The sequence below is a fragment of the Canis aureus genome, chromosome 35 (genome assembly GCF_053574225.1).
Source record: "Canis aureus isolate CA01 chromosome 35, VMU_Caureus_v.1.0, whole genome shotgun sequence".
Lineage (NCBI taxonomy): Eukaryota > Metazoa > Chordata > Mammalia > Carnivora > Canidae > Canis > Canis aureus.
The window spans coordinates 8,719,130-8,731,968 of record NC_135645.1 but is presented as its reverse complement, the minus strand read 5'-3'; the positions used below and the strand labels follow the sequence as shown (position 1 = coordinate 8,731,968).

Here is a 12,839-nt window from a genome sequence, read left to right as displayed (position 1 = left end):
TTTAAAGGTGATTTTCACATTATTTTCTGAAGAGGTTCATATCTTTGACCTGTTTCTCACACCAAGCCATACTGTTTGGCCTCTCTGTGCACACAGGTACGGGTATGCTCTTGTGGTGTTCCTTCTAGCTTCTATTATAAATGCCGATGTCAAACACATTTCTTTACTAAACTAACTTTTCTACTGTGGCAGCCACCTTAACCTCACCTATCTTGGGGCTATGGGAGGTGAAGGAAATTTTCATGTGTGTCCTCCTGGTTGGGCACATTTCAGACCCTCTTCCCCTTTCATGATCCAGTAAGTGACGCTGAGCAGTATCATGAGGAAAAGTGATACAACACAGAAGAAAAGATGACTTGGTAACGGTCTTGGCGATCACAGCCACTGGATTAGCAAAGAAATCTTAGCTGCCAAAATTAATAGAAATACAGACAATGACCATGTAGGACAAATTGTCTGATACACAAACCTTATTTCATTAGGAATTTCTTCTTCCTCCTCCTCTTTATTTTTGCTTCTCCAGTAAAAGAATGCCCCTAAAATTAGTGCAATGCAAAAAATGATAATAACTGCACCAGTGCCAATGGCTCCAGCTATTAGTCCAATGTTCCTGGGCTGGGCTGCAAAATATATTTAAGGTAGATTTAAAGAACAAAAAAGAGAGAGAGAGAGAGAGAGAAAGAGAAATAGCATACACTCATACAACTTCATAAATATGTAAGTTCACCACAGAATCTTCTTAAAATGCACAAAATTGCCTAAAGTGTTGCATTCATATAAAATTAAATCTCAGTTAACCCGTGTCCTCAGTGGCTAGGACTAACATACCGTAGGCTCACAGACACTTGCTGAATGAACGAGCATTACAGGACTCACCACTTCAGTAGAGCCACACTTAGAGCAGAACAGGCCAAAGATGCCCACCTGTGTGATCCGCCCAAAAGAACCCTGGCAATAACTATCGCCTCAGCCCAACCAGATCACTACTTATTTTAAGTGGAATTCAAATAACCCAGAATTCTCAAATAAAGAGAAAATGTCTGCACTGTTTATTTATGGCCACCTAACAATTAAGCAGATATAAAGGGATTAGGAGAAAACACAAGAAGGTCTTGCTGTGGCCATGAGACCATGGTAAGTTTCTATAATGTCTACAGCACTATGCAATCACTTGAAGACAAGTGACCAATTTGATTCTAATCATCTGGAGGAGAAAGATACTATGTCATAAAGAAGATGTCACAGTGTGGAGGCTGAAAAGCATGCTAACACATTTATAAAACATTTCAATAATTAATAAAACCAAGAGAATTTCTATTTAATCTTCAAATGACCTAAAAACAATCCAGAGAAATTCTTCGTTTCCTGGTGTAACAAAGATCTTTGGTGTTCCAGACCCAGAGTCGACATCAGAATTGTATATACTTACGTGAAATCACCTGGAGATCCAAAAGACAGGTGCTGGTTCCGATGGCATTAGAAGCCACACATTGATACAAGCCTGAAGACAGAGCACTGATGTTCCGGATGGTGACTGTCCCCTGGATCTGGTCTGTCACAAAAATCATAATCAAGTGAGCAGTTGGGGGTGGGGGGGAGGCATTAAGAGAACCAAAGAAATCAACAGGAGACAAAATTTAAAAATAAACACTGGAGAGCCATCCATAGCCTTTGCCAAAGAGATTTCTTTGGTTCGTGAAAAGACGAAAATCACGTCACGTTAAAGACACGGAGACGTGGAGGCCGGTCCTAATTGAGTGCAATCTCACAACTTAATCTGCTGATTAGTCTGAGGTCCTAAATGTGAGTGGCCTTCCCCGAGGAAACAGACAAACTTCCTCCAGTTTGTCCTGGAGAATTTACGACCAGTAACACCAAATTTCAATTCTGAGGAAACGCGATAAATGTAAAGATGAAGCTAAAACTCATTAGACTTGATGGAGAAAATATCCACTCCGTGCTCCAGGGGTCGTTACTTCCAACGACCCTTATAACTGGAAGTCTGGATCCTTCACAAAGCAAGACACCCAGATGAGCCAGAGGTTTAGTGGAAGAAATTCCAGGACAGGAGATGGAGAGGAAGCTGGGGAGGGTGGGGGTGCCTGAGACTGCAGTGCAGGTCTGGACCCTGTGAAGGGTGGGGGTGGTGGTGAAGGAGGGCCAGGCAGGGAGCATCTCAGATTGCTGCCCAGTGTTACAGAAGACTCCATCAGGCCGATGGGGGAGGCTCTGAGCTGAAGTCACCTGGTAAAGCAGTCACAGCTTGCAGGAATAGGCCTGTGTAGCCGACCGCTGTGCTGGTCACTGGCTGGGAGCAGCCCCCGTGAAAGCAAACTGGGTGCAAAGCAGTGGCAGCTGCTGGAGGAAGCAGCTGGGACTGCCGGTCCGCCGTGTCGTAGAGGAGCAGCGCATTTTCAAGGCCACCGTGCTGATATTACCCAGAAATGTTTCAGTAGTTCATTTTTTATTAATTCATCAACATTAGCACGGATTATTTATTGCTTGTAAACAAAATGTAAATCACAGGAACAATAAACTAAGATTAATAGCTATTACCATGTGCCAAGCATTGGTTAAGCTTTTATAGTATTATCTTAATCTTTACAGTGATCCCACTGAACAGGTAAGGAGACTGGGGCTTTAAGTGAGTAATAAGATCACACAGCTAGTTACACAAAACTGGAATTAGATGGGGGGCTGTCTTAGATCTAAGCTCTAGGCTTCCCTGCCTCCCTTCTCAATCACTCAAAATAGCTGCGAATTTAGGAGAAAGCAGAAAGCATCCTGATGGCACAAAGTCCATGTATTCCTAGGGCAACACCCGGAGCTACCCCTACCCTGGGCTGTTTTTCCAAGAAACTAACATTATCTTGTTTCTGCTGCAATCTTCGTTTCTATCTGGAGCAAAGGAGGAGGCAGAGGAAGCGGGTCAGCAAAAGCAGACCTAACCACAGCACTGCATGCATTTATTGGTTAAGTCATTTAAGAAGTAAATATTTATTGAGTACCTTTCTGGAATTAACTTAAGTAAACAAGCCAAGGAAAGGACATTTTTTTCCTTGCTTTTGTTTTTGTTTTTTAATGGGAAATTTAAAGGGTCAAATCCAATATTAGATGGGCATCTTGCTTATTCAGAACATGACACTTGAAGAATTTGGACGTCTGAATTGTATTGGACACACCAAGTCAACATATTTGGTGGTTACTTTGTTTATACCTGTGTTATTATTTCCTTTTCCTTAACAAACAAAAAAACCCAAAAAACTCTGAGGGCTACCGATGTGCGAGAGCCTTTCAGTGAATTCACTCAGTAGTTGGGCCAGCCTGGGAGGAAAGTGTTTCCTCCTCCTGTGTTTTCTACTTGATTTGCCAGGCCTTCATTAAACCATTAAACATCCCTACTATGTGCACTTCAGCACCGTGTATTATCTAGTGCTGGCATTTAACACCATTTGTTAACATTTTTTGCCTGTCCCATTAAAAGATGGGCCTGGTGGGAGTGGCAGGGCGCCTGGGTGGCTCAGGTGATTGTTTGATTCTTGATTTTGGTTCGGGTCATGATCACAGGGTCTTGAGATCTGTGTTCAGCAGGGAGTCTGCTTGAGATTCTCTCTCTCCCTCTGCCCCTCTCCAGCATTCTTTTCCTCTCTTAAAAAAAAAAAGAAAAAAGAAAAAGAAAAGTAAAAAAAAGGAAGAAGGGGCTGAGTTTGTCTTGTTCATCACTGCATCATCAACCATAGAAATTACCTGGCACACAGGAAAGTGCTCAGTAAATAAAGGAGCTCCCCTCTCTTTAGGGTCTACTGTGTACCATATGAGCTGTACTGAGTTTTACATAGGTATCATTTAATTGTCAAAATCCTAGGTTTTATTTAGGGAACAAACTGAGGGATGTGTAAAATAAGTGAAGGGAATCAAAGACCACACTTATTATGATCAGCACTGGGCGCTGTGTGGAAGTGTTGAACCACTGTATTGTACACCTGAAACTAATATAACACTGTTAACTATACTGGAATTCAGATAAAAAAAAAAAAACTAAAAAAGCAAAACAAAACTCCTAGGTTTCCATACTTTTCAAAGGTGAAAAGGCTCAGAGAGGCTACACAATTTGTTCAAGATTACACAGTATAGAAGTAGCAGCAATCTATAAAATCAGGTCTAGCCATGTCCGAAGCTTATAGGCATCAAACGTGTGCTTGACGTTCTAGTAAGGCATTTTACACCACAACACTGTGTAGGGTCCACCTACAGGATATTTCCTAACCATGCAATGCTCCACTGCTGCTAGTATTAAACTAAGCCATCTGCCCACCTCCCTCTTCAATACATTACCAGATGTCCCCGTGCAAGAAGACCATAATCTCTGGGCAACTCACCCCACCGTTCCACACACTGTGGTGCTGTTTTCCTAAGCCCTGAAATTCTAGGAATTTGATCAGCTCACACCAAACCAGTAATTTTGTTGACATTTTCATAGAGATAACTTGGGAGACTTTTAACAGCTGAACTAAGCACCATTCTGGCATGTAGAAAGAGGTAAACTTTAAAGATTCTTGCTTTAAAGGGCTATTTTTAAAAGATGAAGTCACCGTTCTGCATCTCTCTAGACACAGAGACCACGGGCAGACTGATAGAACGAAGTATTCCTAACTCTGGTTGACGTACCACGCTAGGGCTAACTCACAATGGAAGCAGGGAAGGAGGCACATTGGTGAGAGAGGATTAGCCACAAGCAGGACAGGGCTGTTCTCAGGCTCAAGGCAAAGAGCAGACGGGAGCCCCGTCTGCTAGCAAGCACAGGGCTCTTTCTCAAGTGAAAAAGGACTAATTCTTCAGCTCAATCTGTCACTTCACTTGGCCTGCTCTGGTGCAGAAGTAATTTGTTGAACTGAAGTTAGAAAGCAAATGTTCTTACGATCTTCTTTAAGGATAGGTAAAGTCCAACCATGTGCAACCACAGTTTGGAAAGCACGCGTGCCATCCCAGCCCACCGCGTCAGCTCCCAGCCACACTGGATCCCACACCAACCACGCAGCTGGATGCTGGATTAGGATGCCCTTCAGAATCACAGGGAAATAAATGTAAGTGTCCATGTCCACGTCCATCCATTCTCCTTAGGCCCAGAACCGTATTTCTGACTGCCTGAGGGATGCTACACTAAGAGCTGGTGTTCTAGGCTTAGACCACCTGGGCTGGGTCTGCCCTACCAACTACCAGCGAATTTCCTCATGGGTAACACAGAGCTACCAGCATATCATGGGTTGCTGTGGGGACAAAATGAGGTAATTCATGCCACAGGCATAGTACAGTGCCTGGTAAAGCGTCCATGGAGGAATTCCATCCTGGCATCACTTGGGGAATTTATATGTTTTTCTGAGTCATATGAAAAATCAGTTAAGAAACTGGGAAAATGTCAGATGTCTCCAAATCCCCAACAGATATTAATACTCAGGATCTGAGGTTGAGAGATAAGAATTCCTAAGTCAAGAATTATTCTATACTTTTATATGATTTAAGTACTTTGGAATAATAAGTGGCCATAATAATAAACAGTCAGTCATTTCTTATATGAAAGTTTCAGAAGTGGGTAGCCCAGGTGGCTCAGCGGTTTAGCGCCGCTTTTAGCCCAGGGCGTGATCCTGGAGACCTGGGATTGAGTCCCGCGTCAGGCTCCCTGCATGGAGTCTGCTTGTGTTTCTGCCTCTCTCTCTCTCTCTCTCAATCTCTCATGAATAAATAAATAATTTTTCTTTTTTTTTAAAGGGCAGCCCGATGCCTAAGCGGTTTAGCACCATCTTCAGCCCAAGGCGTGATCCTGGAGACCCAGGATCAAGTCCCATGTTGGGCTCCCTGCATGGAGCCTGCTTCTCCCTCTGCCTGTGTCTCTGCCTCTCTCTCTCTCTCTGCCTCTCTCTCTGTGTTTCTCATGAATAAAATAAAATCTTAAAAAAGTTTCAGAAGTATCCTGAATCATAGAAAAAAAAATAATGAATACACAGTTTATTGTTATTTGAACCAATTCTGACAAAATTATATATTCTAATAGTATGTAAAAAATTATCTCAACCTGATATATTTGATAATAAATAGTAAAAAAGGGGGGGGAACAATATCACAAAATAAAGCCAAATTAAAATTGATTTTAAAATTCAAAAATAATATTATAAATACTTAATATTTAAGCTGTCATTCTAAAAAAAATTTAAAACACTGTGTAGCATCAAGTTTTCTATCCAATAATCTTGATTTTTTTTTTCTCATCACCAATTTTCCAGACATGGAAAATTTTATTTCATTTTTGTATTTATATTCAGTGAATTGAGGTGTAGATGAAGAATAGACAGGGAAAGACTCTGTCCCCATTAAGAGAGTATCCAAAGTATACATTAGTCGCACATTAGAATATGTGCTGCCTCCTATTAGCCTTTTTAAAAAATATTTGTAAATGTATATTTATTTTATTTTTTAAAGATTTTTTATTTATTTATTCATGAGAGACAGAGAGAGGCAGAGACGCAGGCAGAGGGAGAAACAGGCTCCATGCAGGGAGCCTGATGTGGGACTCAACGTGGGACTCAAACCCGGGTCTTCAGAATCACGCCCTGGGCTAAAGGCAGTGCTAAACTGCTGAGCCACCCGAGCTGCCCTCCTATTAGCTTTTTAAATTTAATAATGAAAATATTTTGTTTGTTTGCTTTTGCTCTGCTTTGGCTTTGCCACCGAAACAGATACAGCTTTTGCCAATTCAGATTTTAAATTCATTTCTGATTTCATGTCAGTGTATTTCCAAACCAACATTCCTCATCTCTTTTTCTTTGCATTTCTGCTACTGAAGTATTTGCAAAGAACTGAAGTCTACAGCAAATATTCAAACACTGGAAAATAATGTTGGACATTGGTGGGCAATATCTGAATAATGTAATATTTGGAACCCGCAGTATTAACATTACATGGAATCACACATCATAATTACCAAGCTAAGGACTTTCTTTGCTTTTAAACTTGTTATTTCCCAGAATACCACTCACACAGCATGTATAAAATATACTATGTATATAAACTTACTAATATTTACTTGCAAGAGTGACTCGCCATTAGCGGTAGACTGGGACACAAACACACACTTACAACACGGCCAACAGCTGCAAGGAAGATGGGTTAGATCGTGACTGCTTCTCTCCTACTCACTTCTGTCCATGTTCCCAGAAATGCTGACTCTGAGTGTTCTTGCTTTTAATTTGACATCTGTAGATTCTTTGGAATCAACATGTCTCTATGTTGACAGTTAAGCTTTAATTCTCAAAGGAGAATGGTATTTAGTGCTCAAGAAATGCTACCTGTTATCATTATTTCAGCTCCCAGAGGACCACTCACTCACTCCTTCAGCAAATCTCTAAGTATTCCTTCTCTGAGTTAATACAGTTGTTATTGATTCAATGGGCCTACGACAGAAATCTGAGCTGACTCTGACTCTTCTCTGAGCCCTGTGTGTTGTTGATTTTTGTCTTCAGTGTCTCCTGAATCCCACCCCCCACATCTCCCCGTCCCTTCTCCATCCCCGTCACAAGGGCCTCATTTCTGGCCCTCTTCATTCCTTGATGGAGCTATTACCAAAGTCTCCCATCTCTGGCCAGGCTATCATTCTCACACCCTGACTGCTGCAGCTGCTTCTAAAATGCAGATCTGGATAACTTTTCTTGCTTTATAAATGCCTGGGAACACCCACAGTCTCAAAGACAACCTCCACACTCCCTGAATGCTATACAATACCTTTCACAATGTGGACCTGAACCTTCCAACCTCCCCTCTAGCCAAACCTTCACGAATCTTTGTCAGCTTCATCGCTTTTCTCACACTTAAAAGCATCAAACTTTTACATGTGCAAGACTCTGCATGCATGGCTCCCTCTACTAATAATAACCCCTTTTCCCTAGTAAAATTTCTACTCATCCTTTAAGATCCTTTTCTGTTCAGGAAACTCCTATATAGTTCTTCCTAGATTCTTTGGGAAATAAAGGTTAATAGTAAACATTTTTATAGCATCCAACACTCAGTAGTACTATAATTACCTCTCTATCTCTGTCTCCCTCACTGGACAGTGAGCTCTAGAATAAAGATACGTCTCTATCTTCCTATCTCTCTACTTTCCCAAACACACTACACTGAAGTAGTTGCACAAAGTAAGGGTTGTGTCTTAGTTGCACAAAATAAGGGTTGTGTCTTTGTGTGTACAGACGCACACAGACACACATGTATGTATAGAATGGACAACTGTATAAACAAATCAATATGGTTGTGACGATTGCTGGTATTTACTTTTTAAAGAGGGAAGACTGAACATTGCATAGGACTTGCTTCTTTATGTCAGAGGACAAAAACAAAAAGGAAAAATTTGCCTTCACTGAGAATAGTATCTTGATAAGGAGGAAATAAGCAGCTATTTATTCAGCAACTGAAGTGGGTAAAAACTTTTTTTTTTTTTTTTCTACCCATGAAAGAATTATGGAAACACTCACTGGGAAGGGACTCAGCAGTGTCAATTCAAGGAGAATCAGATTCCTGAGGCTCCAGACGTGACAAAAGAATAGGAGTGCTTTCTATGTAGTCCCTGGGCAAACTTGATCATCTCTCTGGGCCTCAGGCTTCGCCCTGGGACATGACAGTGGTGGACTACAGTGATGTTTGAGACACTCTCCTGCTCCATCTATGACCTCCATACTAAGTTCTGCAGAGTTCTCAACAAGCAGCAAACAGGAGGGTTAATCATCTCTCTTCACTGTATTAAATTATGAAAGGATGAGGACAACAGAGGATTTCTTGGGAACAATGAAGGGAAAAAGGCATGATTTAAAAAAATGAAACCAACACTGCAATAATCAGTAAATAGTATGGAAAGGTAAAAGAAGCTTGGTAGGGATCCCTGGGTGGCGCAGCGGTTTGGCGCCTGCCTTTGGCCCGGGGCGCGATCCTGGAGACCCGGGATCGAATCCCATATCGGGCTCCCGGTGCATGGAGCCTGCTTCTCCCTCTGCCTGTGTCTCTGCCTCTCTCTCTCTCTGTGACTATCATAAAAAAATAAAAAAAAAAAGAAGCTTGGTAGAGAAAACATATAATATTAGAAATTAACTGAACTACATTTATTATCACAATTAATATAAATGGATCTACTCAAAGAACAAAGTCTCAGATTGTAGACTGAACACGAAATTAAATCCAAACATAAGCTGCTTACAAGCAAAACACCTAAAACATAAAATATGAAAACCTGAAAATAAGTAAACCATAAAATAGAAACATACTAGCAAGAATTAACCCAAGAAACCTACTATAGGAATTTTAATAACAATTAAAATAACGTAAAAATGCATACTAAACATAGAAAAATCAGGGAGATATAATACCCCATAAGCACCTAATGACACAGGCTGATTAGAGTGGGTTAAAAAAAATCAGTATAAATGCAGGGACAAATTGACAAATCCACAATCCAATCCAAATTGTGACAAATCACAATCCTACTGTGTGATTTTTTTTTAAGATTTTATTTATTTAGGGCAGCCCCGGTGGCTCAGCGGCTTAGTGCCACCTTCAGCCAGGGGCATGGTCCTGGAGATCGGAGATCGAGTCCCACGTTGGGCTCCCTGCATGGAGCCTGCTTCTCCCTCTTCCTGTGTCTTTGCCTCTCTCTCTCTGTGTCTCTCATGAATAAATAAAAAAAATCTTTTTTTTTTTTTAAAGGGACTTGATCCTGAGCCAAAGGCAGATGTTTAACCACTGACGAACCCAGGGGTCCCCTTACTGTGTAATTTTTGAACACATCTCTCTCATAAAATAACTGAAAAAGATAAAATATTAGTAAAGATACAGAATATTTGAATAATAGAATTAGCAAGCTTCTCATTCTATATACAGGCATACCTTATCTAAGTATACTTCACAAGTAACTGCATTTTTTTTAGGTACTGATAGTTTGTGGCAAACTTGGATTGAAAGTCTATTGGTGCCATTTTCCAAGAGCATCTGCTCACTTTGGGTCTCTGTGTCACCTTGTGGTAATCTCACAATATTTCAAACTTTTTCATTATTATAATATTGGTTATGGTGATCTTTGATGTTACTATTTTAATTGTTTGAAGGTGCCATGAAATGCACCAATATAAGACAGCAAACTTAGTGGACAAATGTGTGTGTGTTGACTGCTCCAGTGACTGGCCATTCCCATCTCTCTCCCCCACCCCAGGTCTCCCTCTTCCCTGAGACACGCTAATTAATAACCCTACAATGACATTCATTCATTCATTCATTTGAAGACACACTCTACTCAATTAAATGCTAGAAATGATTAAGCTTAGTGAGGAAGGCCATGTTGAAAGACAAGATAGGTCAAAAGTTAGGCCTCTTCCACCAAACAGTTGGCCAAGTTGTGAAGACAAAGAGAAACTCTTGAGGGAAATTATAAGTGCTACTCCAGTGAACACATGAGTGACAAGAAAGCGCAACAGCCTTATTGCTGATAATGAGAAAGTTTCAGTGGTCTGGACAGATCAAACCAGCAACAACATTCCCTTAAGCCAAAGCTTAATCCAGAGCAGGGCTTTAACTCTCTTCAATTCTAGGAAGGCTGAGAGAGGTGAGGAAGCTGCAGAAGAAAAGTTGGAAGCTAGCAGAGGTTGGTTCATGAGGTTTAAGGGAAGAAGCCACCTCTGTAACATAAAACTGCAAGGGGAAGCAGCAGGCGCTGATGGAGAGGTTGCACCAAGTTATCCAGAAGATCTAGCTCAGATAAACGTAGCTATACTTAAACAACAGGTTTTCAATGTAGTCAAAATAGCCTTCTACTGGAAGTAGATGCCATCTAGCACTTTCATAACTGGAGTGAAGAAGTCAATGACTGGCTTCAAAGCTTCAAAGGACAGACCGACTCTTTGGTTAGGGACTAATGCAACTAGTGTCTTTAAGCTGAAGCCAATGCTCATTTACCATTTTAAAAATCCTAGGACCCTTTGGAATTATGATAAAATCTACCATGCCTGTATAAAGGGAACAACAGGGCAGCCCCGGTGGCGCAGCGGTTTAGCGCCGCCTGCAGCCCAGGGTGTGATTCTGGAGACCCAGGATCGAGTCCCGCATCGGGCTCCTTGCATGGAGCCTGCTTCTCCCTCTGCCTGTGTCTCTGCCTCTCTGTGTGTGTCTCTCATGAATAAATAAATAAAATATTTTTAAAAAATAAAGGGAACAACAAAGCCTAGATGACAGCACATCTGTTTACAACATGTTTTACTGAATATTTTAAGCCCACTGTTAAGACCTATTGCTCAGAAAAAAAAGATTCCTTTCAAAAGATCACTCCCTATGGACAGTGGTCATCCAAGAGCTCTGAGAGACAACATGATTAACGTTGTTTCTATGCCTGTTAACACAACATCCATTCTGCCAGGGGGATTAAGGGTAACTCTGATTTCCAAGTCTTATTATTTAAGAAACACATTTCATAAGGCTACTACTGCCACAGCTAGTGACTCCTCTAATGGATCTGAATCCGGAAGGGAATCATCATTCCAGATGCCACTAAAAACATTCATGATTCATAGGAAAAGAGGACAAAACAGCAACTTAACCGGAGTTTAGAAGAAGCTGAGTCCAACCTTCATGGATGACTTTGAAGGGTTCAAGACCCCCGTGGAGCAAGTAAGTGCAGATATGGGGGAAACAGCAAGAGAACTAGAACTGGAGACTGAATGTGTGACTGAAGTGCTACAATCTCATGATAGAACTTCTAGTGGATGAGTAGCTGCTTCTTATGGATCAGCAAAAAAAAAAGTGGTTTCTTGAGATAACATCTACTCCTAGTGAGGATGCTGTGAAGGTTGCTGAAACATGACAAAGGATTCAGAATAGGACATAAACTTACACGATAAAACAGCGTCAGGGTTTGAGAGGACAGACTCCAATTTTGAAGGAAGTTCTACGGTGGGTAAAATGCTATCAAAGAGCATCGCATGCTACACAGAAATCATTCATGAAAGGAAGGATGGATCCATGTGGCTCCCTGCATTATTGTCTTACTGTAAGAAACTGCTACAGCCACACCAACCCTCATCAACCACCACCCAGTCAGCAGCCATCAAGATGGAGCCAAGACCTTCCACCAGCAAAATGACTCTAACTCACTGAAAGCTCAGATGATGGTTAGCATGCTTTAGAAATAAAGCACTTTTAAATTAAGGTACATATCACCTGATAATAAATTGCAATTTACTGATTTGTTATATTCAATCTCCACCCACTAGAAAATAAGTTCTCTGGAGGGAAGCATTTCTACTCTGTTCTCACTGTGTCTCCAACACCTAGAACAGTGTCTGGAACTTAGTAGATACCTAAGATATATCTGTTGAATGGATAAATGAATAATAGAAATGTATATCAGTATACAAAAGAACAGGTAAATTCAAAAGCTCGTTTAACAAGATTGATCCAAAAAATAAAGATGAAAAAGCATAAATAACAGGATTAATTATGAAAAAGGGAATATAATAGAGTTTTAACATATATGAGAATAATAATATTAATACAATAATAATGATAATACAAACATTAGTATTTATTAAGTGCTTACTATTCATGCTAGATGCTATTCTAAAAGTTTTATGTATGTTTTCACTTAATTTTATTCCACCTCTGTGAGGCTATTATTGCTATTGTGTCCATTTTACATGTAAGAAAACTAAGGCACAAGGTCACATAACCAGTCATCCCTGGAGCCAGGATTTTACATCATGTCCTTGGACTCCAGAACCTGCACTCTTAAATACATTCTCCTGATATCATATAGAGAA

At 40.7% G+C, this 12,839-nt stretch overlaps 1 protein-coding gene across 10 annotated transcripts in view; it reads right to left on the bottom strand.

Annotated features, from left to right (window-relative positions):
• Positions 1 to 12,839, bottom strand: part of IGSF11 (immunoglobulin superfamily member 11) — a 182,379-nt gene that overhangs the window by 2,367 nt on the left and 167,173 nt on the right. For 8 of the 10 annotated variants that reach the window (XM_077883916.1, XM_077883911.1, XM_077883915.1 and 5 more), the window contains 2 exons: positions 1,430 to 1,552; positions 470 to 620 (listed from right to left, as the gene is read on the bottom strand). In XM_077883916.1, the coding sequence (XP_077740042.1) occupies positions 470 to 620; positions 1,430 to 1,552 (274 nt within the window). The remainder of the gene's footprint in view (positions 1 to 469; positions 621 to 1,429; positions 1,553 to 12,839) is intronic. The other 2 variants (XM_077883918.1, XM_077883912.1) reach the window with 1 other exon arrangement.